Source organism: Lepidochelys kempii, chromosome 17, assembly GCF_965140265.1.
Source record: "Lepidochelys kempii isolate rLepKem1 chromosome 17, rLepKem1.hap2, whole genome shotgun sequence".
NCBI classification, from domain to species: domain Eukaryota; kingdom Metazoa; phylum Chordata; order Testudines; family Cheloniidae; genus Lepidochelys; species Lepidochelys kempii.
In genome coordinates, this window is record NC_133272.1 from 3,971,183 (window position 1) to 3,998,858 (window position 27,676).

The 27,676-nt window shown below is 49.7% G+C and overlaps 2 protein-coding genes across 2 annotated transcripts in view; one reads left to right on the top strand and one right to left on the bottom strand.

Moving 5' to 3' along the window:
• Positions 1–19,941, bottom strand: part of LHFPL7 (LHFPL tetraspan subfamily member 7) — a 150,248-nt gene extending 130,307 nt beyond the window's left edge. Inside the window, exon 1 of the mRNA XM_073315521.1 lies at positions 19,053–19,941. Within this exon, the coding sequence (XP_073171622.1) occupies positions 19,053–19,382 (330 nt within the window). The 5' untranslated portion in view covers positions 19,383–19,941. The remainder of the gene's footprint in view (positions 1–19,052) is intronic.
• LOC140899840 (uncharacterized) lies at positions 19,454–27,643 on the top strand. Its single transcript, XM_073316009.1, has 4 exons — positions 19,454–19,581; positions 19,624–20,159; positions 25,737–25,855; positions 27,368–27,643. Exons 1-4 carry the CDS (start codon positions 19,454–19,456, stop codon positions 27,518–27,520), a joined length of 936 nt encoding a protein of 311 aa, XP_073172110.1. The 3' UTR covers positions 27,521–27,643.
• Positions 27,644–27,676: the final 33 nt, after the last annotated feature.

A 27,676-nucleotide genomic window follows, 5' to 3' on the forward strand; every position in this document is an offset into this window, starting at 1 on the left:
AGTGAAGGTCACAGAGATACTAGTATTTCCAGAGTGGCTATCTTTTCTCTGACCCTCTACTGAGCCAGAAGACATCTGCAGAGCCTTGGTCTAGTCTGAGGACAGATGGTCAGATGGACACTGCAAAGCAGAGATGGACAAAAATATTTCACAAAAACAAAATTTTTGTGAAAAAAATTCTCACTTTTTGCAAAATTTTTCTTTTCTTTTAAATCAACTTGGAAACAAAATGTTCAGGGTTGCTTCTTTTTCTTTGTTTTTTATTCTCCTCCCTTTCCCATGTCAACATGGAAAACCAGAGAAGGGAAGAACACACACACACACACACACACCGAAAAAAACCCCAAAACAAAACTGAAATTTTCCATAAAAAATTGTTTCTTTTAAAAACCAGCAGAACAAAAATTATTTTAAAATTTGTTTAATTTTTCACAAAAAATCATTGCTATTTTTTGTGCAGGAGTGGGACAGGGTTACACTTTTCCTTTTGTCAGGCACCTCCAAGTCAAACAGCTGTTACCCCCCCCCCCCCCGAAAGATACGCAGGCTAGGACCCTTCTTTCTCCTTGAGATTCAACTAGCTTTGAAGTGTCTCCAAAATGTGACCGACAGCTGCTTTAGGATGTAGCCCCCAGCAGTCCTGCCCTTGCAGCCATCAGGTGAGCTGGCTGATTGTAGCAGAACCTTATCTCCGTGCAGCTACCAAAGAAGACACAGAGATGAGGCTCACGTGTATGAACTGTAACGAGTAGAGCTGTTCAGGAACTGGCATTTCCATTTTGCGGGAAATTCTGTGATTTCAAAACTTGTTTCATTCTGAATCAGAGAGAAAACAAAGAATGTCTAGGTTTCCAACAAAACAAAATTTCCACACAAAAAAATTTGATTCTGGACCAAAATGTTTCATTTCGATTTTGACACTTGTAAAAAAAAAATTAGAAAAGGAATGTCTGAAACAAACCCTGAAACGTTCTGTTCTGAAAATATCGAAACAGAATGTTTCAGCCGTAGCAAAACACCTTTTCCATTGTTCCCCCCCACAACAAAATGGCATTTCCAATGGAGAAAATGTTCTGTTGGAAAATTGTCAGCCAGCTCTACGAACAATACAGGGCAGGTGCGGCCATCTGACTCCTGGCCAAGTGGAAGCACAGATTCCGGTGACGCGAAGTCTGAGCCTAATCAAAACCAGAGACACAAGCTAATGGGTCAAATTTGTCCTTACTCAGTCAGATTCCCAGTCAAGTCGATGGGAATTGCAGGTGCTCAGAATCGGGCCCTAAGTGCTGGAGAGTGCAAATCCAGGTTTTCTCACCCCCCCCCCCCACACACACACAAACTCACTCTCCTGCTGGTAATAGCCCATCCAAAGTGACCACTCTCTTTACAATGTGTATGATAATCAAGGTGGCACCAACTCAGGAACATGAGAAAGGGCAGCCCAGCCCTCTAGACCAGCAACGAGCAGCCATGTGCACTGTGGCATTATGTCTGCAGGCTGCCTAGGAGCCAGGAAGGGGCAGACACAGAGCGCTCTGACACCTGTTAATGGGTCACCAGGTGGTGGGCTGGAACTGACTGGCTCCTAAGAGCCCTGTGGACTGGGGTTTGACACCCAAGGTCTCTGACATCATGGTACTGCAGAGGTGACAAACTTATGATGTGACCGCCATTTACTCCGAAATCCTCCCCAGGTTGAATCCCAAGAGTTCTCTGAGAACTTTCGCAGCCAGGAAGAGGTATATGCTCCCTGGACTATACCCCAATCTGGCTGTGGGATTTATGGGTGCTTGCTGAAGCTGGCTGCGTTGTCTCCTCTGTGCTGTGCTCCCCTGCAGAAAGTAGTTCATTCATTAGGATGCTTAGCAGTGAGGTTAGTGAACCTTCCCCAAGTTCTCAATGGTCAGGATGCCCCCGCCACTGCAGAAAGGCCATGGGCCCCCTGTGAATTATGGCCCTGCTGCATCATTTCCCAATTCCCCGCCTCCCAAACCTTGGGGATAGAGACGGCGTCTATGGGGTGCGCTAGAGTCTTCATACAAAAGGCTTTATTTCCCCTGACTCAGGAGAAACGGACACAACCCAGGAGGCTTCCAGCCACGTTCCTCTAATCATCTGTCTGCCATGCCTTGGTGCCATCAATTAGAGTTGATTTTTAATCGATGTTACTAAGGCTTTGCCTACCGCTAACCTTATTAAAAAATAAATCAGCCATAGGAGGAAGTGCTGACGGGGGACCCAAGGGTTTCGGTTGAGGTCCTTGCAGCAGCGTTCTGAGCAGCCCTGGGCTGGCAAAGAGAGATTCCTGTTTGGAGCAGAGAGAACAGGCAAAGCCTCATCTCTACATGTGGAACAAGCCTGCTGGGAGTGGACAGCAGCCGAGTAAACGCTGAGCCATTGGCTCTGCAAGTTAGGGGTCGTGGTAGGAGAGGGAGGCGGCCTGAAAGGGGAGACACTGGGCATGCAGAGCTCTGCTCTGAGACCACACAGCTGTGGATTGATACACCCGCTTCACCAGGGTACTGGGGCAGTAAATACAACCAGCTGTCTCTTTATCCAGCCGCCATACATCCGCTGGTGAGAAATACACACTGCGGGGTCCAGCTTTGAAGATCATTTGGGACCTCGAGTCACTGCCTAACAGAATCAGTGATGGGGAAGGGGGAGGAAAGGAGGGTCTCTCAAAGGTTTTGGAGGTGCAGCACCCAAATGTTACCCAGACATTGTCCCAACTGCAGAAGTAGACTGAGGAAGCAGGACTCCCCTTTGGCATGTGCAGCAGGAAAAGTCAGGACAGAAACTGCATGACAACAAAGAACTGTTCTGAAAACTACCCCTATGCTTTTGAGCCCTAAAAATGCGGATTAAGCCTTGGGAATGAATCTGAGCAAAGGAGCTTCTTGTTTAACCTCCTTCTGGTCTCCCATCCCTCACCAAGACCCTGTGTTGTCAAAAATGAATGTGCAGAAAAAATGAACCCTAAGAGAAGCCTTCACCCACTGCAAACACCGAGCAGCCAAAGAGGCCAGGCCAAGAACTGATGCCAGGGAAAGAATCCAGATGTTAACATCTGGGTCCTGCTGAGGCCAATCTCGTTAGTGTGGCTTTAGATGCTGGGCTCATTGCCAGGCACCCGACAGAGAAAAAATAATCATCACTCCCAGCAGCCAGGCATTGAACGGGTGCTAATTGAATGTTGAAATTAAAGGCTTCATAGCAGGGTGGATAAAAATGGATGATTTTTTGGACAGTATCAAAATAATCGGATTTTTTTATTTTGTTATTTAAATTATAATACGTTTTTCTTTTTGAAAAACTTTAAATAAACCTGTTTAAAATGAAATCTGAATTTAATACAAAATATGTTAAGGCCTAAGCTTATTATAATCTCTTAGAACATTTAAATAAAAAATAGATATGCTGAATCTATCAGCCTCTATCAAAAACTTTGAGTTAAAGGCTATTTTCCTATATAAAGAGAGAATCAGGGGAAAACATCTAACTTTTGAGGTCAGGCTTTATAAATATGGCACAATAGGCCATGTACTGTAGTAAGGGCTTGATCCTGTGAGGGACCGAGGGGCTGGACTGCTGAGGGCAAGAGATTGGCAAAGTCGTCACAGGTGTTGGGACCCGGTCTCTGACTGCAGAAGACACCCACCAGCACATGTCTCATCAGGATCATCCACTGAGTCCACCTGGGGGCAGAGGGGAAGCTCCTATTTTATAACGTCTCCCTACTTGGGCTGTGATTGGCTCAGTTCTCAAACTATGAACAGTTCTGACTCCACCCACCATGGAAACAATGGTTATATCAACCAATGAGGATGCACCTTCCGTTAGAAAATACTTGAAGTACAAATGGAAAAGCTGATTAGAATTGACGGTTTACATCAAGGCTTTCAAGTTGGTGATTGAAATCGCCTTGATTAGAAATTGGTCCAGTAAAAGATATGACCTCACCCACCATGAGTCTCCTGATTTAAATCAATCCTCTCTGCTGCAAAAGTATCCGCACTGTTGTAAGCAAAGAGGGCGAGAAACGATCAGCTCAGTGCATCTCGGTAGGGCGACAGAGGGCAATGTGCTATGGGCTTTTCACAGCCCCAGCGCAGGACAGCCCCACCCGTGGGTATGTGGCTAGGCTGTAAATGCAGCCGTAACAAGAACCTGTGTTCTGGCCAGGTGCAGAGAGCAGCCTCTCGTGAGCTTTTTTTTGTTTTTGGTTTTTTTTTGGGGGGGGGGAGGGGGAATACTTTGACTTCCCAAGGAAATCAGTGTAACAAGCAGCACTTCCACAGCCCGTGACTGTCATCGTGGTTTGCATAGAAAGGAAACAGTCACAGCATCCAAAAAAGGCTTTACTTTGTGGGGTGACCAACCTCAAAAGTTGGTAGCACTTCCTCCTGTACTCTGGTGCCACGGACGTCACTGGCCGCATATCTGCCAAGGTGGAATCCCCAGCCTCCCCGGTAACAAGGGGCCGTGATCTCGCAGCAGCAGGATCTTGTGGTTAAGGCTCCGGAATAGGATTAAGGACACCTGGGTTCAATTCCAAGCTATTCAACAGACTTCCTGTGTGATCCTGGGCAAATCACTTAATCTCTCTGGGCTTCTAATCAGCTAGGAAGGAGTACTGCCGAAAACGATCTGGAGGAGGCTACAGTGTATCACAGACTAAATGAGAGTCAACCATGTCACACTGTTGCAAAAAAAAAGCAAACATTCTGGGATGCACTGGCAGAGTGTTGTCAACAAGATACAGGAAGTAATTCTTCCACCCTGCTCAGCACGGACACGGCTTCAGCTGACGTAGTGTGTCCAGTTCTGGGCACCACACTTCAGGAAAGATGTGGACAAATTGGAGAAAGTCCAGAGGAGAGCAATAAAAATGATAAAAAGTCTAGAAAACATGAAAAAAACCCAGAAAAAATTGGGGTTGTTTAGTCTAGAGAAAAGAAGATTGAGGGGGGACGTGGTAACAGTCTTCAAGTACATATACAATTATTATAAAGAGGAGAGTGATAAATTGTCCTCCTTAACCACAGAAGACAGGACAAGAAGTCATGGGCTTAAATTTCAAGGGAGATTTAGGTTAGACATTAGGAAAAGCTTCTAACTTCTCAGGGCAGTTAAGCACTGGAACAAATTACTTTCGGTTGCCGAGGTTGGGAATAGAGGCACGCTGGTGTGGTAGGGATGGTCTAGATAATACTTAGTCTTGCCTCCGTGCAGGGGACTGGACTAGATGGCGTATCGAGGTCCATTCAAGGCATGGGTAGGACTCATTTCCTCCCAACATCCAACTCTTGAAACAGTCACCTAAATGTACAAGATTAACCATCACCTCTACAAATCTGTACGTTTGCAAGGCCAAGGGGCAGCTCAGCCAGCCCTGACACTGCTGCATTCCTCTATCCCAGCAGTTCTCACAGTGTGGGTCAGGACCCCAGAGGGGATCACAACCCCGTTTTAATGGGGTCGCCAGGACTGGTCTTAGACTTGCTGGGGCTCAGGGCTTCAGCCCTGGGTGGCAGGGCTCAGGTTACAGCCCCCCTCTCCTCAGGGCTGAAGCTCTTGGGGTTTGGCTTTGGCTCCAGCTCCCCAGCCCAGGGGTCAGGCTTTGGTCCCCCTCCTGTCGTCTTGTTGTAATTTTTGTTGTCAGAAGGGGGTCGCAGCGCAATGAAGTTTGAGAATCGCTGCCCTATCCCCAATCTAGGCAACCCTGATACACCTGTAGCTGCCTCCCCCTGCCTGAGTAACCCAAATGCAGCACCCCCCTTTCCACCCGGACAATTCTGATGTACCCATGTCACACCACACTCCCTCCTCCCTTGGGTAACCCTAATGCACCTGGACCCATCCTCCCACCCGGCCGGTCACAGTCAGACTGATTTTCCTCGTCTGAGCTGTCAATACCAAGATATACAAACCCCTCTTGTTACTGTCCCGGCTGCCCGACTTAACAGGCCACGTAACATATTCCTTCTGGTAAAAAGGAAAACTCCGTTTAATTATTCAACGTCAGCTCAGCTGGGGGATTGATCCTGGCTGAGGGTTTTGTTTGCTAATGAGACCAGGTTGGCTTTGCAAAGCAGTGGACAACATCCCACATTATCTCCATCTCTACCGCAGAATCCCCCCGCCCCACCCCGCCCCAAGCAATCTCTCCCCTCTTCAACCCCTCTTCCTCCTCCTCACATGTGGGAGGGGGACACAGGCATATAATGTATCCATGTCAGTGGTGCACATGATTGCTCCACAGTGAAGGCGGGGAGGGCGCCAGAAGTCCTTTTAAAAATTAGTTATCTGCTCCTCCTCAAATATTTGTGTGAATTACGGCCCAGAGATAAAAGTGCAAACGACAGCACTGGATTTGGAAATCCTAGTCGGTGAATGGATTCCATTGTGCGCCAAAATGCTGGTACACTGATCCACTGCACTGTAATGGCACCGGGGGCTTTAAGAGGGGATACAGAGCCCTTTCCCTCTAGCCTGCTTATTCTAATCCATCTGAGGATTCTGAAGTCCCTGCACTCCCCCAGCTGCTTGGCGTATCACTAAAACCACCCCTGCAATCGGCACTGATCACCCCCATGGGTTGGCAGCTCCAGCACAGAGGCCAAGAGCAGAAAGGCCCGTGGTGACTGAGCTCCTTCTCACCCTTCGAGGCCGGTCCTCATAGCGATCAGGCAAAGCCTCTGTAGCTTGCATGGTTTGGTCGGCCTCGCCGCACAGATAATACTCCAGCACACGCGGGGAAGATTTTGGGGTGACATATAGAAAAAAAGAGCGCATGGGCAGGCACTACCCAGGCAAACAGAACTGCATCCAGCAGAAGGCGCTCTGGAAGGGCTACGTGCAGCCTACTGGAGAACAGCTCAGCTGCTACAGACACTGTGATACAGTCAGATTCAGGATCTGGACTGGGATTATTGCAATACCAGACGCTTCCTTCTCCTGCCAGATGTTTTTGTTGCGGAGGGAGATGCTGAGTGTATGGCGGTGGGTGGATAAACCTAACAGCTTATTTATATCTCCCCCGCCCCCAGTTTCAGCACCAAACATCCGCCATCTGGCCAGCATTAGCGTCACATGGAGGAAGAGAAGCTCATACTGTCCTGTCTCCTCCTCCTTCCCTCTGGAAACCCTCTGACACTCCCGAGGCAATTTCCTTCCCTTTGGAGTCATCTGGGAGGTTTCTTCTTCTTCCTGTTTTATTTTTCCCCCTCCCTGCCCCCCAAACACCTGAACTGAAAAGCAACTGTGTGCTCGTCACCTTCAATCAGCACTCAGGAAGCGACCGATATTATCCAAACATCATGGCAACTGGCAAGAGCTGCTCTACACTGGTCAAATCATTCCCTTTTAATGAAGGAAAATCCTACACACCCCCATCAGGACGTGTTCCCCAGAGAGGGACACGACTGGTTCATATTTACATGCTGCAACAGCAGCAGTTGGGGGTGGGGAGAGGAGTTTGGTAAGACCCCGGAGAGAGCCTGGACTTGACTCTTCCCTCTATCTTTGGAGAACAAAATCCTGGCCATGAGTTTCCGCATAAGCAAATCCATTTCTCCCCAGAAGATCAGTGCTTTGGGGGGGGCCCCATTTCATCCTGTGCCTACTCATGCACTACTGCTAGAGGCTGACGCACACACTGTAACGAGCAATGTCAGCAGAAGGCAGAAGAATGCTCCATTCCTGATTTCTTTTATGATGGGTTAAGGGCCTAATCTAGAGATGCCAACCACCCACAGCTCTCAGTAGAGTCATTTGCTCCCAGGATCAGGCCCTGCAGGTGTGCTCTGTGGGTACCATATTAAAGGTGAGGTTTGCTCCAGGATCACAAGTCACCCGTTCCTCAGTGACTGTGCCAGAACAAGGCAATAGACACGTGGAGGGCTTGAACATGGTTGATACATACTGTTAGCTCCAGGTAGGGTGGATCTTTTAGATACTCTCAAAGTTTTCCTAAACCCTCACTCCCCATTAGCTCTTAGTCCACGTTTCAATAGACTTGGGCTGAGATTTTCAAAAGTGACTAATGACTTTTGGAAGCCCAAACTTGAGACCTCTTAGAGTCCCGATTTTTCCAAAAGTGCCCTGCACTGACCCTCTGAAAATCAGGCCTATTTAAAGGGTCTCACTCTGGACACCCAAAATTGCTAGACACTTTTGAAAGCCTTGGCTTTAAAAAATAATCCAGCTCCCTGTTGAGCCAGGGGAACCTGTTGCTCTTGGGTGAGCAGCAGCTTCAGAGTAAAGCACATGCTATTCTTTCAGAGACCATTCTTACAAAGCCCGTACCTCACGCCCATGCTGTTCCCTGGGGTATTTCACACATTCATAATGGCACATGCATTTTCAAGTCTCCCAGCACAGTCAGCGCATCAAGAGAGGGATTCCTCTCAGAAAGCTACATTTCCCATGCAACTCCAGAGCGACGGACGGGTTTGATGACTACCTGCTTACGCAGTGAGTTAAACTTCTCTCTAAACAAAGTTACACCTTGTACAATCCCTGCACTGGAATAACTCCCCTGTTTTCGAGCTCATCAAGTTATTCAGCACAAATGAGAGAGAGGTTAATGCCAAAAGCCAATTCAAGCAACAACAAAAAATGCATTTTTATTAGGGAATAAGTAAGAGACAGATAATACAGCTGATCAGTTACAGCTGCTTTTTTTCCAGGCCCATAGTGTCTGGGGACAAAGGACAGCAGTTACTAATGGTGCTGTTTTATCTAAGAGGATGATGGATGATGGTGGAAGAGAAAGAAAGGGGAAAACGAAGACATTAGCACATCAATGGTGGGCCTGTGACCTCCCTCAAGAGACGCAAAGCGACTTAATGAAATTTTAATTAGACAGCATGCAGTGCACTGTCACTGGGTACCAGCTCAGACCTTTTCACCAGCAGGCTATGATTATCTTTGCTTGAGATGAGTCCTTTCCGAGTATTAGTGGCAGAGCTCGGCTAATCATTCTAGGCATGGAGCACTCACCACAGCTCACAGAAACGCTCCTGTCTTGCTCCTTAGAACAAAGGCTCATCAGAGAGGGGACAGAATGGAAGGTGACTGCAGCCAACTGCCTTCTTTGCCTCCTGCAAGCATCTCACTACAGTCCACAGGCCTAGAGGTATACACCGTGGAATTGCATGCCCCTGAAATGTCATCCATGATGTTCAGCAAATCTCACACTGTCCTCTCCTCTGAGTTGCCACAGAATGTGTGACGCAACACTTAATCCGCAAAATCTTGACCAATCTACTCAGGATACCTGTTTCTCAAGGGTCATCTTTAATGACTCACCATTTGTTTGTTTTGCCCTGATGACTTCCGTTATGAAAGTTGAACATTCTCCATTCACTGTGCACCTTTTCCAAAGTAAAAGCATCGCCCACCAATGGATGTAGCCAGAGCTTGACCTCTCAACTTCACATTGAAACAGAGGTTTCCATTCCACATTGAACTGAAGTTATCAAAAATAATTCTGACATGGGCCAATCTGAAGTTTCTAGCCACTTAGATGTTTCTGTGGCTCATCCCTCGAGCATCCAACCAGCTCACAAACAATTCATCCACCATGCCCCGGGAGGTGCTATTAGTCCCATTTTACTCTGGAGAAATGAGGCCCAGAGTTTGTGACTTGCCCAAGGTCACATACAGAGTCTGTGGCAAAGCTGGGCATTGAAGCGGTGGTCTGGACTCCCAGTCCATTGTCTTAGTCACAAGCCCATGCTTCCTCTCTGCAGTTAGTTTTATCTCCGTTAAATTTTCTATAGCATGCCACAGTGTCCAATCCAAACGGAAGGCCCACTTCTCCAACCTTGACATCATGGATAAAATAAAGAGCACATCACAAAACAAAAGCAACAGCCGTATACAATTTTGCTCCTTGCTGAGAGAAATGGGGAAGGAACCGCACATCATTTAGGAGAGTCATATCACTTGATGCACCACTGGGAGGAGCTCCAATACCTTGGTGACGGTGGGTGTTGTCCAAGAACCTGAACAGAGTATGGTCTAATTCCTGCCAGAGTTGCTCTAACTGGAACAGACTGACGAAGTAAACAGCAGATTAATGTTTCCAATTTTTCTTCACAACCTTTGACACAAATTGAACCTTAGTTATTGTTTGCTGATTAATGAAATGACCGGAAGGGTAACCCAGATGAACACCTTGCTTTTGACCCAAACCTTCAATGTTGCTTAAGCTCTAACCGCATGGATGAACAGAAATAAGCCATCTGTGGCACTCACAGCCACAAGATATTACTGAGGCAAAGAGTCAAATACAATTAACAAAAGGTGTAGTGAATAATAAGAGTATCATCAGCAGTTGCATTAGGCAGGATAGAAGTTTAAACAGGACAAACCAACCACTCAGTACCTAGCTGTAGGAAAAAACATTGCCCCATAGGCCTGGTGTTGCAGAATGGTCCACGATGGTGGTTTTACGCTGTCCTTTCCGTCATCCGGGACTGGCTGCTACTGGAGACAGGTGACCCCCTGTTGCCTTCACTGGGGCTGCTCAGGTCCTCCAAGCTCAGCACAGGCTTAAGTGCTTTGCTCAGTTGGGACCTAGATTCAATACAGCAGTTCTGTGTTCCCATTATCAAGGATATCTTCCATTCAGTGAATATAAGTCACAGAACTCCGGATGCCTAATCAAACAGCATAAAATCCATAGCGAAGTAATATGCCTAGAGAGGAAGACACTGGTTTCAGAAATGCTGACACGCCCCTCCAGTCTCCTGCCAAAGCTGTACAAGCATAATTAGGAATCAAAGTAACTGACAGCAGCAGCCCGGAAGAACCTGCTCTCTTGGGAGTGTTCTTGTATTGAGGACTCAACTGATTCGTGTGTTGATAATGCCAAACAAGTACCGATCCTGCAAGCTGCTCTGTGTGGGCGCCTCGTGAGTCAACAGGACACTGCACAAGTGCAGGGGGTCAAGTTCTTATTGTTATTTGTGTTGCGTTAACACCTTGGGGCCCCAGTCATGGGCCAGGACCCTGTTGTGCCAGGCGCTGTACAAACCCAGAACAAGAAGACAGTCCCTGTCCCTGACAACCCAAGTATGGGCACCTACTGGGATTTTCAATGGTAGTTAGGCAGTTGGGTGCTTTGAAAATCCCACAGAGCACCCATCTGCAACTTTATACCTTTAAAACTCTGCCTCAAAGTGACCTGCTAAGATCACAATGGGAGTCAAGTGGCAGAGGTACAACTTGGAGAAGCTACACAACTGGAATTGATTAGCCCCAGGTCAACCCTAAAAGGATCCACGGAGGGATTTTGCCCCCCACCTTCCCCTCCATTGCTGTCTGTCTGTCTGGTTTTCATTCCATGCCCATCATCGTGGTATCTGATCAACTAGCTAGGTGCATTATGGGGTTTGCTTTGACTTTCTCTGAAGCCTGAGCATTGAATCCTGCTAGAGACAAGATCTCAGACTTGATCAGACCAGTGGTGTCACTGGGTCAGGCAAATCCTCCATTCCTAATCTGAATTCCCTAGTTTGAGCTCTGTGCTGACAGAATGTTCATCCTCTTGTAGATTCTTCAGAGGCAAATGGTCAATGTGTTTCCAGGCTGAATATCAGGGGCTGATCAAGTATTTTGTTGTTTTGAATGACATGCTTTGCAAAGCCTGAAAATAATTGGAGACTATTGGTGGGGTGGGGGGGGAGATAGATGTTTGAGATCAAAGAGCACTTTCACTTTCAAACCGCAGCACTTGACATAAGAGACAGGCCAGCCTGATGTTTCCATTGGAAAAAAAAATATATAAATAAACAAACTCTCTCAGAATACAGAACTACTTTTGCCTTCCTCAGAGCCCGAAATAAGTAGCACAAACTCATACTGACTTCCTGTGTCCCTGAGGAGCTGGAGCAAGTCTCCTTAACTCTGAGAGGCTGACAGTGCTGCCCAGATTTAAGGCTCTGAGTCACCAAGTTACTGTACAGAACTGACTGACCAAGACCCTGACACGGGTGACCCTTATTTACAAGAATAGCTCTAATACGGATTCCGCTCGTAAACTGGTTCATTGACTGCGGAGCCTTAAATCTGGGCAACAACATGCTGTCGTCTTTCCTTACTTGACGAACACCAGAATTTTGATGAGGGGACTGGTTTGATGAGGTCTCAGTTTTGATGGCGTGTTGGTCACACAGATGTACCAGCCTTTTGCAGCAGGTCACGTGTTCCTGACTTGCCAGTGCAAGAGAACCCTGTGTCTGCAGCCTGCATCATCCCAGCAACAACCATCTGCGTGTCAAGGCAGAGATGGAGAGAGAGACAACAGCCACCTTTCTGAGGAACCCATGCTTTGGGTCTGTGTGTTCCAAGTTCCGGTTTTGTAGCAAGCTTGGAACATAGAATCATAGAATATCAGGGTTGGAAGGGACCCCAGAAGGTCATCTAGTCCAACCCCCTGCTCAAAGCAGGACCAATTCCCAGTTAAATCATCCCAGCCAGGGCTTTGTCAAGCCTGACCTTAAAAACCTCTAAGGAAGGAGATTCTACCACCTCCCTAGGTAATGCATTCCAGTGTTTCACCACCCTCTTAGTGAAAAAGTTTTTCCTAATATCCAATCTAAACCTCCCCCACTGCAACTTGAGACCATTACTCCTCGTTCTGTCATCTGCTACCATTGAGAACAGTCTAGAGCCATCCTCTTTGGAACCCCCTTTCAGGTAGTTGAAAGCAGCTATCAAATCCCCCCTCATTCTTGCCATACATGCCATACCCAAGCAGGTCTATCACCCACAAGACTTTTCCCCTTCTTATGTGTCTATCCTGTGCATGCCCAGGAAATCATCCTGTTCCTTCCGCTTAGGACATGTGCGCCTTAGAGCTGCACAAGTGACCCTGAGCAGGCTGGGAAGGCCGTACTTCTTAAGGGGTGATAGAGTTAAACTAAAGGAATCCTGGATATTGCAAAGCTGCAAAAGTAATTATAGAGAAGGCAAAAAAGCCAGCAATTCCAAGCAGGCAAAAAGGCCCTCTTAAGAGAAGAAAGGCATGGTAATTAACCTCTAGACATGATTCAAAGCATCATTTGTAGGATGATTAACATAATCCCCCAAGTGCAAACACACAACTCACATTAACGATCATTTGCAGAGCTGAACGCTCCCTCCGCCCCTTTGCAAAATCAGCACATTTGAACGGGGAAACATTTGAAATGGGGTAACAGCTATCTGGGTAAGTGGGATGAACAGTTCATGTAAGCAGCAGAGCGAGTGCTTCTTCCCCATACAAACCACTAGGCTGACCCGGCAATACAGAAAAGGTGGGGGAGTAGCACTGTATGTAAGGGAGCAGTATGACTGCTCAGAGCTCCGGTACGAAACTGCAGAAAAACCTGAGTGTCTCTGGATTAAGTTTAGAAGTGTGTGCAACAAGAGTGATGTAGTGGTGGGAGTCTGCTATAGACCACCGGACCAGGGGGATGAGGTGGATGAGGCTTTCTTCCGGCAGCTCACGGAAGCTACTAGATCGCATGCCCTGATTCTCATGGGTGACTTTAATTTTCCTGATATCTGCTGGGAGAGCAATACAGCGGTGCATAGACAATCCAGGAAGTTTTTGGAAAGCGTAGGGGACAATTTCCTGGCGCAAGTGCTAGAGGAGCCAACTAGGGGGGGTGCTTTTCTTGACCTGCTGCTCACAAACCGGGTAGAATTAGTGGGGGAAGCAAAAGTGGATGGGAATCTGGGAGGCAGTGACCATGAGTTGGTTGAGTTCAGGATCCTGACGCAGGGAACAAAGGTAAGCAGCAGGATACGGACCCTGGACTTCAGGAAAGCAGACTTCGACTCCCTCAGGGAACGGATGGCCAGGATCCCCTGGGGGACTAACTTGAAGGGGAAAGGAGTCCAGGAGAGCTGGCTGTATTTCAAGGAATCCCTGTTGAGGTTACAGGGACAAACCATCCCGATGAGTCGAAAGAATAGTAAATATGGCAGGCGACCAACTTGGCTTAATGGTGAAATCCTAGCGGATCTTAAACATAAAAAAGAAGCTTACAAGAAGTGGAAGGTTGGACATATGACCAGGGAAGAGTATAAAAATATTGCTCGGGCATGTAGGAATGTTATCAGGAGGGCCAAATCGCACCTGGAGCTGCAGCTAGCCAGAGATGTCAAGAGTAACAAGAAGGGTTTCTTCAGGTATGTTGGCAACAAGAAGAAAGCCAAGGAATGTGTGGGCCCCTTACTGAATGAGGGAGGCAACCTAGTGACAGAGGATGTGGAAAAAGCTAATGTACTCAATGCTTTTTTTGCCTCTGTTTTCACTAACAAGGTCAGCTCCCAGACTGCTGCGCTGGGCATCACAAAATGCGGAAGAGATGGCCAGCCCTCTGTGGAGATAGAGGCGGTTAGGGACTATTTAGAAAAGCTGGACGTGCACAAGTCCATGGGGCCGGACGAGTTGCATCCGAGAGTGCTGAAGGAATTGGCGGCTGTGATTGCAGAGCCACTGGCCATTATCTTTGAAAACTCGTGGCGAACCGGGGAAGTCCCGGATGACTGGAAAAAGGCTAATGTAGTGCCAATCTTTAAAAAAGGGAAGAAGGAAGATCCTGGGAACTACAGGCCAGTCAGCCTCACCTCAGTCCCTGGAAAAATCATGGAGCAGGTCCTCAAAGAATCAATCCTGAAGCACTTGCATGAGAGGAAAGTGATCAGGAACAGCCAGCATGGATTCACCAAGGGAAGGTCATGCCTGACTAATCTAATCGCCTTTTATGATGAGATTACTGGTTCTGTGGATGAAGGGAAAGCAGTGGATGTATTGTTTCTTGACTTTAGCAAAGCTTTTGACACGGTCTCCCATAGTATTCTTGTCAGCAAGTTAAGGAAGTATGGGCTGGATGAATGCACTATAAGGTGGGTAGAAAGCTGGCTAAATTGTCGGGCTCAACGGGTAGTGATCAATGGCTCCATGTCTAGTTGGCAGCCGGTATCAAGTGGAGTGCCCCAAGGGTCGGTCCTGGGGCCGGTTTTATTCAATATCTTCATAAATGATCTGGAGGATGGTGTGGATTGCACTCTCAGCAAATTTGCGGATGATACTAAACTGGGAGGAGTGGTAGATACGCTGGAGGGGAGGGATAGGATACAGAAGGACCTAGACCAATTGGAAGATTGGGCCAAAAGGAATCTGATGAGGTTCAATAAGGATAAGTGCAGGGTCCTGCACTTAGGACGGAAGAACCCAATGCACAGCTACAGACTAGGGACCGAATGGCTAGGCAGCAGTTCTGCAGAAAAGGACCTAGGGGTGACAGTGGACGAGAAGCTGGATATGAGTCAGCAGTGTGCCCTTGTTGCCAAGAAGGCCAATGGCATTTTGGGATGTATAAGTAGGGGCATAGCGAGCAGATCGAGGGACGTGATCGTTCCCCTCTATTCGACATTGGTGAGGCCTCATCTGGAGTACTGTGTCCAGTTTTGGGCCCCACACTTCAAGAAGGATGTGGATAAATTGGAGAGAGTCCAGCGAAGGGCAACAAAAATGATTAGGGGACTGGAACACATGAGTTATGAGGAGAGGCTGAGGGAGCTGGGATTGTTTAGCCTGCAGAAGAGAAGAATGAGGGGGGATTTGATAGCTGCTTTCAACTACCTGAAAGGGGGTTCCAAAGAGGATGGCTCTAGACTGTTCTCAATGGTAGCAGATGACAGAACGAGGAGTAATGGTCTCAAGTTGCAGTGGGGGAGGTTTAGATTGGATATTAGGAAAAACTTTTTCACTAAGAGGGTGGTGAAACACTGGAATGCGTTACCTAGGGAGGTGGTAGAATCTCCTTCCTTAGAGGTTTTTAAGGTCAGGCTTGACAAAGCCCTGGCTGGGATGATTTAACTGGGAATTGGTCCTGCTTTGAGCAGGGGGTTGGACTAGATGACCTTCTGGGGTCCCTTCCAACCCTGATATTCTATGATTCTATGATTCTATGAATACTGACTCCCAATAGGGCCCTTTGCTTGCAAAACACAGTGCTTCACAGCCAACCATTACCAGATTAATAAAGCTTATTTCTTACATGATACTTTTCATCAGTAGACCCCAAAGCAAATCACAGCCTTTAATGTACTTCTCCTCACAACACCCCTGTGAGGTAGGAAGCATTATTATCCCCAATGTGCAAATAAGGCACGGAGAGGCTAAGTGACTTGCCCAGGGTCACAAAGGAAGTCTGTGGCAGAGCAGGAAATGGAACACAGGTCTCTCACAGCTTAAGCCAGTGCTCTAACCACTGAACTATCCTTCCCCCATTGGCCAGGCTGCCCAATACTCATTATTTTATTGAGACTCTCAAGATATTTTGTGTTTTTTCTTTAAAGCTCCAGTTCCTGGAGTCAACTGGAAATAGGAATCTCAGCCTTCATTCAAAAAGAAAAGTTTCTAGCTCTCAAGGTTTAGAGAAAAACTTGAGAACGTGACCTGAGTGAATTCTGAAAGCTCAGAAAGCAGAAGGCAAATAAAAACAACCCCACATTGGTTATTTTAAAAAATGAAATCTCCTGATTTCAAGCCAAACAATGAGTTTGTTAAACCCTGACTCATGTTTGGGTTTGGCAGCACTGTGCTTCTCCCAGTTCTTGTGAGTTTATAAAGCCCGGGGCCACTCCTACAATGGATTGTAAAGGAAGCCAAAGCAACCCTGCTTCTCAGTGAAGATCCCAGGAACTTCAATTCCCTTCTACCTGCTTGTACAACCAGTACAAAAGGCATCTGTGTCATAGCTGGAAGCAGTCAGGAGGGCGTTTTCTTCCCATTCCACTGAAGCAAACTGCATTTTTTGTATGCTGTTCTTAATTAAATATTTCAGAGGGGTTAATAAAGGAGACTGGAATGTGACTAAGACCTTGTGTACACTGTCTCCCCCTCATACCTGAATATTGTTTGTTCAGAGTGAAGATCCATTCAAGAAGCTCTGAGCCTTTGTATTCAGTTCTTTTCTGTATTTCTTAAAAGGATATTACAGCCCTGAAGCTCTGGGTAGTGGAATCTCGTTAGAATGAATCACTATTGTGCTTCATTCTTATCTTTAAAGTTAGGTTATTACCTGGAGGTGTTTATCTGAATGACAAAATTGTAAACAGTTGTATAAAAGTCAAGTTTTTAAAACTGAATGATTCTTTTTTTAAAAAAAAAAAATCCTTTACTGCCGGAACAGGAAGCATTATGGTTAGCCTGCTCCACTCTGTGTAATATGCAACTGGGGTACTTGTTATTCATGACAATCTTAGAGACCACTGACCGTTTAAACACACAGTAGCCTATGGAACTTGCTTCCTGCAGGTGATAACAGTTCGATTCCGTGACAGCCTGAGAAATTCAACCACTAAATGCCCCATTGTGTCAAGCACAAGGCATGACCTTCCCCGGATCCGTCCCTTGGGTGGGATTCCAGCGACAGAGCAATGCTGCGCAATTCAAAGCTCATATGTTTGGAAACCTGTAGGAAAATTATAGTCAGAGCCTCCACCCTTACAAGCAGGGAATAAAAGGAAAAGGAAACAAGATGAAGAATGAAGGGGAGGGGAATAAATCATCGCTTTGGTGCTGAAACGCTGCTTTATTTTGGGTGTGTTTCAAAGGGTGTATGGAGTGCAGAAAGCTCCTGTCACACAAAGACAGCAGACCTCTCAGTAACACAAAGAAGAATCAGTCCAGGTAACTTTTGTCTGGCAACAGCAAGGGGTAGCACCAGCCAGGGCAGAATGAGCAGAGAGCCATTAATTTCCCACAGCGCGGACTGTGGCGAGGGGGACAGCTCCCACTGAAGTTGACGCGTGCAAAAGACAGTTTTACACAGCCCGAGTTGGAAAATCTTGGAAGGACTCAAGGGGTGCTGTGCTGGTCTCTCCTGCACAGGTACCGTGGTAAGAACCAAACTTTCAAATATGCAAAACCTGTTCCCTTTCTTTCCCCATTTTCTCCCCCATTAGCAGGTCCACATTTGCCTGCAGTGTCTATATGTGAAACCCACTGATACAGGGGTGGTACCAGGGGGTTCACCCCGGTGAATGCAGAAGTTTAATCCTAAAGTTCTTGCAAAGAGATGTGCACCTCCATTCGCTCCGCTCCAGGCAAGCGGCACGAACCAGATACCTGCCCGAGTTTTCGGAAGAAACCAGATTAAAGCGTTCTGGGGAGCGTGCGTCCAATCTGCCTGGCCCCCCACAGCTCCCAGGGGCCATCACCCCGCTCACACACGGCTCTGTAGGTAGGTCCGGTGCCCCCCAGCCTGCCCCTCCCAGCGGCTCCTAAAATAGATGCTTCTGGGCAAGCAGGTGCTAATCCTGGAACCTCCGGCCGCCCTAATTGGATTGGGCTGGTTTGGGCAGCCCGGCTCATGGGCTCCGCGCTCCAGTGCGTTGGGTCCTGAGGATCAGCGCGAGCTCATCCTGCCCCTGGATCGCTCCCTGGGCTGACGGGGCTCGGAGGCGATCCTGACCGTGCCTACACCCGCCCAACGCCAGCATGGCTCCCACAGGGCCATTCCTGATTTCCCTTCCCTGCGGGGAGCTCAGAGCCTCCGGAGTTTGAAATCAGTTTTGGATCCACAGCCCAGCCCACCCTTTGCAGCCTTCAGCTCCTCGGTCGCCTGTGTGCATCAGCAGGGCTGTATCCCCACCCCAGGGTGCAGGGCTGCGCCTAAACCCCCTCTGCTGCACTGCCCGGCCGGGCCGTATCCCCTCCCCGGCCGGCCGTATCCCCTCCCCAGGGTGCAGGGCTGCGCCTAAACCCCCTCTGCTGCACTGCCCGGCCGGGCCGTATCCCCTCCCCGGCCGGCCGTATCCCCTCCCCAGGGTGCAGGGCTGCGCCTAAACCCCCTCTGCTGCACTGCCCGGCCGGGCCGTATCCCCTCCCCAGGGTGCAGGGCTGCTCCTATCAGACAGCCAACGTGGGGGAGGAGGGAAGGTGCAGCGAAGCCACCGTTTTCGCCCAGGGAGCCGCCTGCCGGGGGTCAGGCAGAGCAGCCCCCCCCCCCACCCGCCCGGCTCCCGCAGCCCCTCACCTGCCAGGCGCTGGAGGGGATCTCGCGGAACCTGCCCAGGCCCCCGAAGGCGGAGCAGCTGTACCTCTGCCCCAGCGCCTCCGAGCAGTGCCGCAGCAGGCCGAAGCTGGCCCCGCCGTGGGCTTGGAGCCGAGGCTCCTTCACGACCCAGGCCGGCGAGAGGAAGCTGAGGGTGCAGGCGGCCGCCAGGCAGGAGGAGAGGAGGCCCCAGAAGCAGCCCACACAGCTGAACATCCTCTGAGGCGGGGGACGGGACCCTGCAGCCGGCCGCTCCAGCCCAGCCTCCACGCCGCCGCCTGCTTTCTTCTTGCGATCCAGCAGCGAATGCATCGGGGGGGGCCGGGGCCGGGGGGGGGCAGCAAGGGAGCTCAGGACACCCCCCCGGGCAGCCTCACGTCAGCATGCGAGCGGCGGCGAGGGCTGGCACCCGGACAGGTCCATGGGAGGAGGCGGCGGCCGCCCCGGTGCAGACCCGTCCCCCCCCCCCGACGCCGTCAGCTCGGATCCTGACTGCGACGGGGCCGCCCACGTGGAGCTGCTGCTGAGGCCGGAGCCGCTCGTGACACCCGAGGCCGCCTCCGCGCCCGGCCCCCGCGGCACATCCAGCCCCGGCGGGCGCCGCGGGACTCCGGGGAGGGGCGGGCGGCCGCGCTGCTCTGCCGGCTGCTGCCACGGGCAGGTGGCCCAGTCCCGGGCCCCGTCCTCCCCCCCACAGCGGTGGGCGTCTCCTCGGGCCCAGCCCCGTCACGTGGCGGCGGGAGAAGGAGCTGGGGGGCGGGGGCGGGGGCCGGAGCCACCCCCGGCTCCCAGCGCCCGGGCTGCCGCCCCCAGCGCTCCCGGGAGCGGATGCGCAAGGGCGCAGCGCCGGCTCCCCCCCCGCCGCGGGCGAGGCCGGGGTGGGGCGGGCTGCAGCGGGAGGGGGGTTAGTCACGGGCCGGCTGGCTCCCTCGCGGGCCCATGCCACGGGGCTTTCCCTGCCTCCGGCCTGCCCGGGCGCGGTGCCAGGCTGGGGAGGCAGGAGCGCGCCGGGACAGGAAAAAGACACCCGCGGCCCGTGCAAAACGCAGCAGCCCTGCCCGGGCTCGCAGCGCAGCTGCCTCCTTAACGGTAAGGGGGGGGGGGGAAGCCGCAGATCCAGGGACGGGCCCCGACCTTTGAACTGTGGGGTCCCCCCCTACCCGAGCGCCCGCGGCGGGGAGGTGCAGAGCCACTGGCCAGCCCCGTCTGAGCCGGGGCTGCGCTTTGCCTTGGGCTGCCCCATCTGCAGCCCACCCCCGCGCCCCGGGGCCGCCCCCCGCCCAGCCAGCCCCGCAGCGCCCTCTTCCCCTTTAAAATGCATCGGGCCCAGCTGTGCCCCCAGCCCAAGGCACACCGTCTTCTGGCCGGGATGCCCCAACCCCTGCGTTGCCCCGCGCCCCAGGCATTCACAGCTTTGCCTTGCTGAGGATCCCATGGCGGAGGGCATGGGCCAGGGCATTTTCTGATTTCCCTGCCTGCCCTTCTGCAGAACCCGCAGGCCAATCGGCCTCTAGCAGCAAGGGCTCTGCAGGTGCCAGCCCAAAGCACTTTGCAAACAAGCAGGGGCGCTGGAACTGTGTGTATAGTGGGGGTGCTGAGAGCCATTGAACCAAGCTGTAAACCCTGTACAGGATGGAAACCACTTCAAGCCAGGGGGTGGAGCAGCGCTCCAGCATCTATGAAGCAAGTCTGCTGTGTGCACCTAACTCCCCCTTTCTCTGATGGGGGTCTCACTCCCATCAGCTTGTAGGATCAGACCCTATAGATATATAGGCATCCCCACCTCTGGGGTGGAGGATATCAACCAATGTGCCTGCTAGGCAGGGCAGGTGAAATTTTGGCCAGGGACGGAATTGAAAGGGCCATGGGATCTTTAATGTCATCACAGAATCTCTCAATCTTTGAAAGATCTCCTCCAAAACACCATCCCACGGTCCACGCTACAGTCCCTTCTGCGGAAGGATAAAGTCAGAGTCAATCGTGTTGTGGTTTGACCTTGTGATTCCCGGCTTTTCTTACCTGGTGCTCCATCCCAGGGCATTCCCTGCTACATGGAAAAGGCTTGCTGGCTTCTGCCGCTTTGCCCTGTTCTTCATTAGCAATAATTGCAGAGGGTTTAATTAATTAAGCGACTTAGATGCTTTCAGGTACCATGTTGTTGTTTCCTTATTTAGCCTGGAATTTGTGGAAAACAGCAGATCTGAAGTTAACCTCAGGTTTGCCAGACCCCCAGGGATCACTTCACAGGGCTCTTCTTGTGTCCATGTGCTTTCTAAACAAAAAACAGGAGAGTTGAGAACTACCCGAGGCTGCAGGGTGTTTTGCCCATGCTCTGCACCTAGCGGGCTGACTTGCTTCTCAAGTGGGCAGGGGCTGGGGATGCCAGGGCGGCATCGTGCTTAGCCCAAGAAAGAAGAAGGCATCATGCATTGGAGTGACACCCTGTGCCTAGCACTCAGTGTAACTCTGGTGGTGTTTGGAGGAAGCTGCACTTAGCTCTGGTTGGCTAAAGGAAAAGTCATGGCAAGATGGGCGGTTAGCAGGTGTGGAGGGCCAGTGGGGGAAATGGGATAGCAGGTCTGAGTGATGTGGACTAAGCAATGCTATGGTCAGTTCTATAACAAAGGCTAGTGTTAAATTTGCCTTTGTGCAGGTTCCACATATCACTTGTGGTACTGAACACGGGGGTCTTGCACATCCAGTGTCTGGGTAACATTGAGGGCCCTGTCCTGCAAGCCTGACTACACCCATGAATCAAGGAAACTAGTGCCAGGCTGCGTAAGGCTTCATTGGACTGGGTCCTGACATTTGGGGCCACGACCTTCAACCTTTAGTTGCACAACTTTGGCATTATACATATAAGTACATCACAATTATAATTGATGATTTTATCCAAGTAGTGCCTTGTAGGTGGCAGATAATAGATTTTCTAAACACTTGGGCTTTTTAAAATAATATTAATAGTGTATTGACAGTCTGAAGTGTCTGATCCTATAACCCCACATGTAATGTTACTCATGTGAGTAGTTCCATTAGCTTATGTGGCATTACGCCTGTAAGCAATATTACACGTGCATGTAAAGTGCTGGCAGGATCAGGCCCCAACGAACTGTCAGGCTTTATGTATTTTGGTAGGTGAAGTTCCTTGTTACTGACAGTAGGGGGCCGGCCAGCCCTGTGGCCATGGGGGGCCAGTGGGGCTGGCCGGCTGCTGGCCTTGCTGGCAAAGCTGTACACATCTTTCTGAAACTTATTCAACACAAGAATGGCCATAGTGCGTCAGACCAAAGATCCATCTAGCCCAGTACTCCCTCTTCCGACAGTAGCCAACGCCAGGTGCTTCAGAGGGGATGAAGAGAACAGGCAATCGGCACGTGATCCAACTCGTCGCCCATTCCCAGCTTCTGGGCAACTGAGGCTAGTCTTATACAGATACGACTACACAGTTTTGTTTCAGGGTGGACAAGACGTCACGTTTATTATAATAACACAATTTGATTTAAGACCAATTACAAATATCTAAATACTTATGTATATAAATACACACACACACAAATATTCTGCAGCTGCTAGATACTTACCAATCCTGAATGTAGCTTGGGTTCGTAGCTTGTGGCAGCTAACTGGCCAGGAAAGCCGGGCACAAGGAAGGGCTGGGTCTCTGTTGGGCGCGCACCAATGCCCTTCCATGCTGGCAGCAGAATGTTTCCCTCCGAAGTCTTCTGTCTCACCCATCCTTTTTGTAGGCTTTAGTTTGAATCCAGAGTCTATAGGTCTTGCTGTGTCACGCTGCCTCTGGGTTCGGTATGATTGATCACCCGTTAATTGCAGACATGACTTCAGCCTGGGACCTGGCTTTGATGTTTCTTCAGTTGTACTTTTGTTTTTTTCTTTTGAGGGTGGACTCCTCTTCCTTTGTCAGGATTGTTGTCTGCATCTTCAGCCGTTGGTGTTTACACTTTATTTCATCAGGACAGGCTGGGGCTGGAGGTTGATTCCATCATCCATACATACCTCATTCACACATCAAAACTACACTAATCAGATTACAGCAGGGTTTTGCAAAAATGAAGTGAGCGTTTTAAAATGGAGTTTGGGAGAAGTTAAAATGGAGTTTGGGTTACAAGATGGACAAGTGTAAGGAATGACAAACAGTGAACGGAAGTTACAGTGTTGAAGCAGTGCAAGTTTCAGTGATTTAAGCAGCAACTGGACTGAATGTGAAACTCAATTAGCCAGTTATTGGGGTACCTGGTTTTATAAATGAATGTAGTTTCAGACATGCTGCAGTTAAAGTAATGAAAGAAAAAGCATTATAACAGGGTTTACTCACCACTCTGCACTTCCTCATGGCCAGGCATGGCATGACAGTGTGCTTGTGGGGGGGCAGCCCCTGTCAACAGTCACTCTGGGGCTGGGGTAGTTTCTTTCAGAGAACTTATATCCCTCCAGCCAGGGCACAGTCTTTAGCCCATTCCTTCCAGGGTCAGCTACCCAAACTAAAGTTCAAAACTGTCTTAGCAGAAATAAAAAGCTTCCACCCTCTCCACAGCTCTTTTTCAGCGCGGTCACATTCAGCCTGCAGCCCCCTCGCTGGGCTCACCTACCCTTGCACGCCACTTCCTTAGGGCTGGTAGGGGAATCCAGTCCCAACCTCCATTCTGGGCTACCACCCAGGGCCCTGTATTGCACAGCTAAGTCAAATCCTCTACCCATAGTGCAGTTTTCCCTGCGCTATTTCCTTCCTCACCTTTCCCTTCTAGGTCTCCCAATCTGCTCACTCAAGACCCTGCAGGCACCTTTTGACTCCCTGCATTCTCTTTCCGCCCTTCCTCAGCTGGGCCCACTCAGTAGTTAAACCTGGAATCACCTCATTTCTCTCAGGTGGGGCCCATTCTGTAATCAGGGCTGGCTTAGTCCGGGGCTCTCTATTATTATCTCAGAGCTCTGGATGATCTCTGAGTGTTGATCTCTCTCTCTCTGTGTATATTCTGGTCCCTATCAGCGTGCGCCAGGCTGGAACAATGGGTGCTGGGGGTGTGACGCTTCAAGTAGAGCGACCAAAAGCATGCTCTCATTCACATACTGCGTTTGCAGTTTTGTTTATTTGCTTTCAGTACCCCGCAACATCTTCCCCTGGGATTTCACCCTGGTGTGGAATAACGATGCCCAACACCCCTGGAAAGTCATGGGAGAATGGGGAGCATAGCCCATGACCCCTGGATGCCAGGGGCGGTTCCACCTGGGAATACAATTCCTGAACTAGAGCTCATGTTGGATAAATATGTACTTATATACGGTCCCAATAAGGCGGGACTGGATCGTACAGCCGCCTGGCTGCTGTGGCAAGCAGTCTGGCAATGGCAGGCGGCAAAGCGTCAGATTGCCACGGAAATAGATTCACTCAAGGACTGATGGGATGAGTTGGAGAAGGAACGGGACATGTGGAAGGCGCAGGCTCTGACTGCTAGCGCCCAGGCATCTTCCCTCTCTGGAGCCGCAGTGCAGGTGGTGGCAGGAGAGGAGGAGCGGGAGCGGGTGGACGGAGAGAATGCTGCTCTGAGCCCGGCAGTAACCTGCCTGAAGGATCTGGTCCTGGAGGGGTCTGCCCGGGAGAACAGGGCCCGGGGGCGCTTATTCAGCCCGGGTCGCCACCGTTTGGGTGAAAGCCCAGAGGGGTGTGGGACCATATGATGATTGGGATGGGGATATCTGGTGTGATCCGGATCCTCCGGATGCAGACCCCGGACGGCTGGACCCCAGACACCGTGTTGAGGCCGTCCGGAGGGTGGTCTGAAACTATGGGCCTGCGCCCGCACAAGCAATAGAGTTAATAAAAACCCTGGATGGCCCCTCATGCTCCGGGTTCAGCTGGTGAGCCCGGGATATGGTGACCCTCTGAACCTCGCTGAGACCAGACGGGTGTTAAAAGCCACGTCCGGGTTGGGAGGAGATTTAGCAGGGGCGGCTCGGCAGCAAGCCGGTCATGCTGCACCCAATAGCATCTTTGATACGTTGGCGGGGACGGCGCCTGCCGTGGGGCCACGCGCGTTGCTGGTCTCGGCAGCTGCTGCGCCTGGGGAAGAACCCGTCCGGTCCATAGAGAGAATGGTTCTCCTGGCACGTTTGTGTGGCCGGGGTGTGGCTGCCACAGCAGGAGGGCAGGTGCCCCCGACCACAGCTCAAATAGCTCTGCCTCCGGAGGAACGGAGGCTGATTGCTCAGCGTCTCCCAGTCCACGCGCAGCAGGCCATCAGGAGATGGAGGCCCGGGGAACCTGCGGATATGGAAGGTTTATTTTTTGTTAGGTTCTCTAATAATCATTTTGTTGTTAAGTTTTGCGCTTGATACATTGGTATGGTGAGTTACATGTTCTTGTATTGTTAATTCCACTTTACTGTGGTACTCCTACAGATCTTATTTGTTGAGTGTACTTAAGGGTTAGGGTTGACTTTTATTCTTTGACAGCTGTTGCAGCATCAAACTTGCACCTCATTTTGTTTGTCATTGTACCCAATTATTGTCAGGGTGATGGCTTTATTGTAGTCCCAATTATTATAATTGTGATGATTTGCATTCGTGTTTATATTATATCTAGTGTTTAGTCAATTGTAATGGTTTTAGTTATATTCGCCTGGTTATGACTGTTTGGTTTGTTTGCCACAGATCACCTGTGCCCTACAATGACAACAACTACTGTAATAATCATAGATCAAGGGGTGAAGTGTTGTTGGAGCAGCTGTGATCTGTATGCCTTTGCTCTGCATAACCTGTACGCTCCAAAGGTCTGTTACACTTCCGCCCCCCCTTTTGTCTCCTCTCCCTCTTTGAATACCTGTGAAATGGCTTTCCCCCTCCCCCTCCCTCCTGGAATGCTTGTGGGATGAATGGGCTGGTTGAACAGCTGGAAGGTCAGAAGAGCTCCCAGGTAGACAAGGTGTCTGGGACACTAATTATGCAGCAATCACATACCCAGTGCATGGACACTGGCCAACCAACCAGACGCGGCCAAGTCATCTCTAGTCGCAGGCCATGAGGAGCAGGTTTTTAAAAGGGGAAGGGGCCACGTGCTCAGGAGTGCACTCACAAGCTTGGACCTCCCGTGAACGCCCTTCGCCCGGAGCGCCTGGCCAGTGGTTCGCCGCATTGCATTCCATCGTGCCTTGGGAAGACTGACCTCCATCGCCCTGTCCATCGCCGCACTGTGGGACACTTACCTGGAAGGATCCTGACATCTCCAGTGACGTGCCTGTCCTGGGAGCGTGAGTATGCAAGTGTGAGTGTGACCCAAGCCCCCTTCTTTTCAGCTTAGCTATCAGTCTATTAAACGCACTGCTTTCTGCCAGACTCTGGTGGGTCATTAGTCCTCCCTAAGCTTACTAGCTGGCCCAATTTCAGGTAACAGACTTAACCAGCAAATTCAGCGGCTGGAGGCATGTTTGAGAGCACAGATGGAGAAGGAACTAAACAACCCAGAAAGGGAGGACCTCCAGCTCACCAGTTGGAGAGTGAAACCATACTTTCAGAGGATAGATGCTTTCCCAAAAGGAAAGCCATATAGCCTGTGTGCCTGCGAGATCATTTGCGTGGAAATACCCAGATGTTTTGTTCTGATTGACAAACTCAACTAGAAGGCTTAGTAACTAAGGTACCGTACAAATCTTTTGCTTGGAGTAAAGGAATTAATATTCTGGTCAATTATACAACTGAACAGAGATAGCGGATATTTTATAACACTGCGCATACAGGGCCTGATCCTTCTTCTACAGGGGCAATGGCCAAATAGAAATTGATTTCCATGGCAGCAGCTTCAGGCTCTTCCCGTCCTTTGCTGGAAATGGAGGTGCAATTACATGGGTTTATTTTTCTGTGTTTCTACTGTTATTGAGGTTTGCGATTCTTCATAATCTCCCACATATCAGGTGCTGTTATGCACTACATCACTGGCAGTCCATGCAACAAAGTACAGATATTTGGAATCCTTCGGCACCTCACCAGTACTTTGATCATCAAATAATGATACTTCCCCTCCATCTCTAAAGTATTCTGACTTCTACATATGTCGTGTGTTTCTATTATGATCATGGTTGCTATTCATTAATCCGTCCTCATGAGGACTATTTCTAGTATTCCAAGGGTTGAGAAGCTTCCTAGAGACTTTTAAAAACAATATGAACATACTAAGTGACTTGCGAGCTTCTGTGTGGAAAAGATATTTTCATTTAATTTATTGAGATCAATTCAATGAAAATTATATTTTTCCCTCTGTGTTTCAACTATTTCCTATTTCATTTCAGCTCTGGATGCTGCAACTACAGAGGTTAAAACAGAAGGAGGCAGTGGAATCCCTCCTCTCTGCTGATTCTTCCCACAGTGACTTCTACCACCCCATAACGCTTGACGGATTATGCAATGCATTCACTCTGTCCTCATCCTATACGACAGCTTGAGAAGTTTCCTAGTGACATTTATAACATATGTGAACTGAGCATAAGATTTGTAAGATGATGAGGTGTAGAAAGATATTTTCATGTAATGTATTGACATGAATACAATGGAAACATTTATTTTTCCCTTTGTGTTTCAACCAAATTTCATTTCATTCC

What these genes read in the sequence shown, in the direction of transcription:
- LOC140899840 (XM_073316009.1), top strand. Translation starts at nt 19,454, where the DNA reads ATGCGAGCGGCGGCGAGGGCTGGCACCCGGACAGGTCCATGGGAGGAG. An exon ending in GCGCAGCTGCCTCCTTAACG is followed by an intron (nt 20,160 to 25,736) that starts GTAAGGGGGGGG and finishes TGTTTGCCACAG; the next exon opens with ATCACCTGTGCCCTACAATG. An exon ending in ATAACCTGTACGCTCCAAAG is followed by an intron (nt 25,856 to 27,367) that starts GTCTGTTACACT and finishes ATTTCATTTCAG; the next exon opens with CTCTGGATGCTGCAACTACA.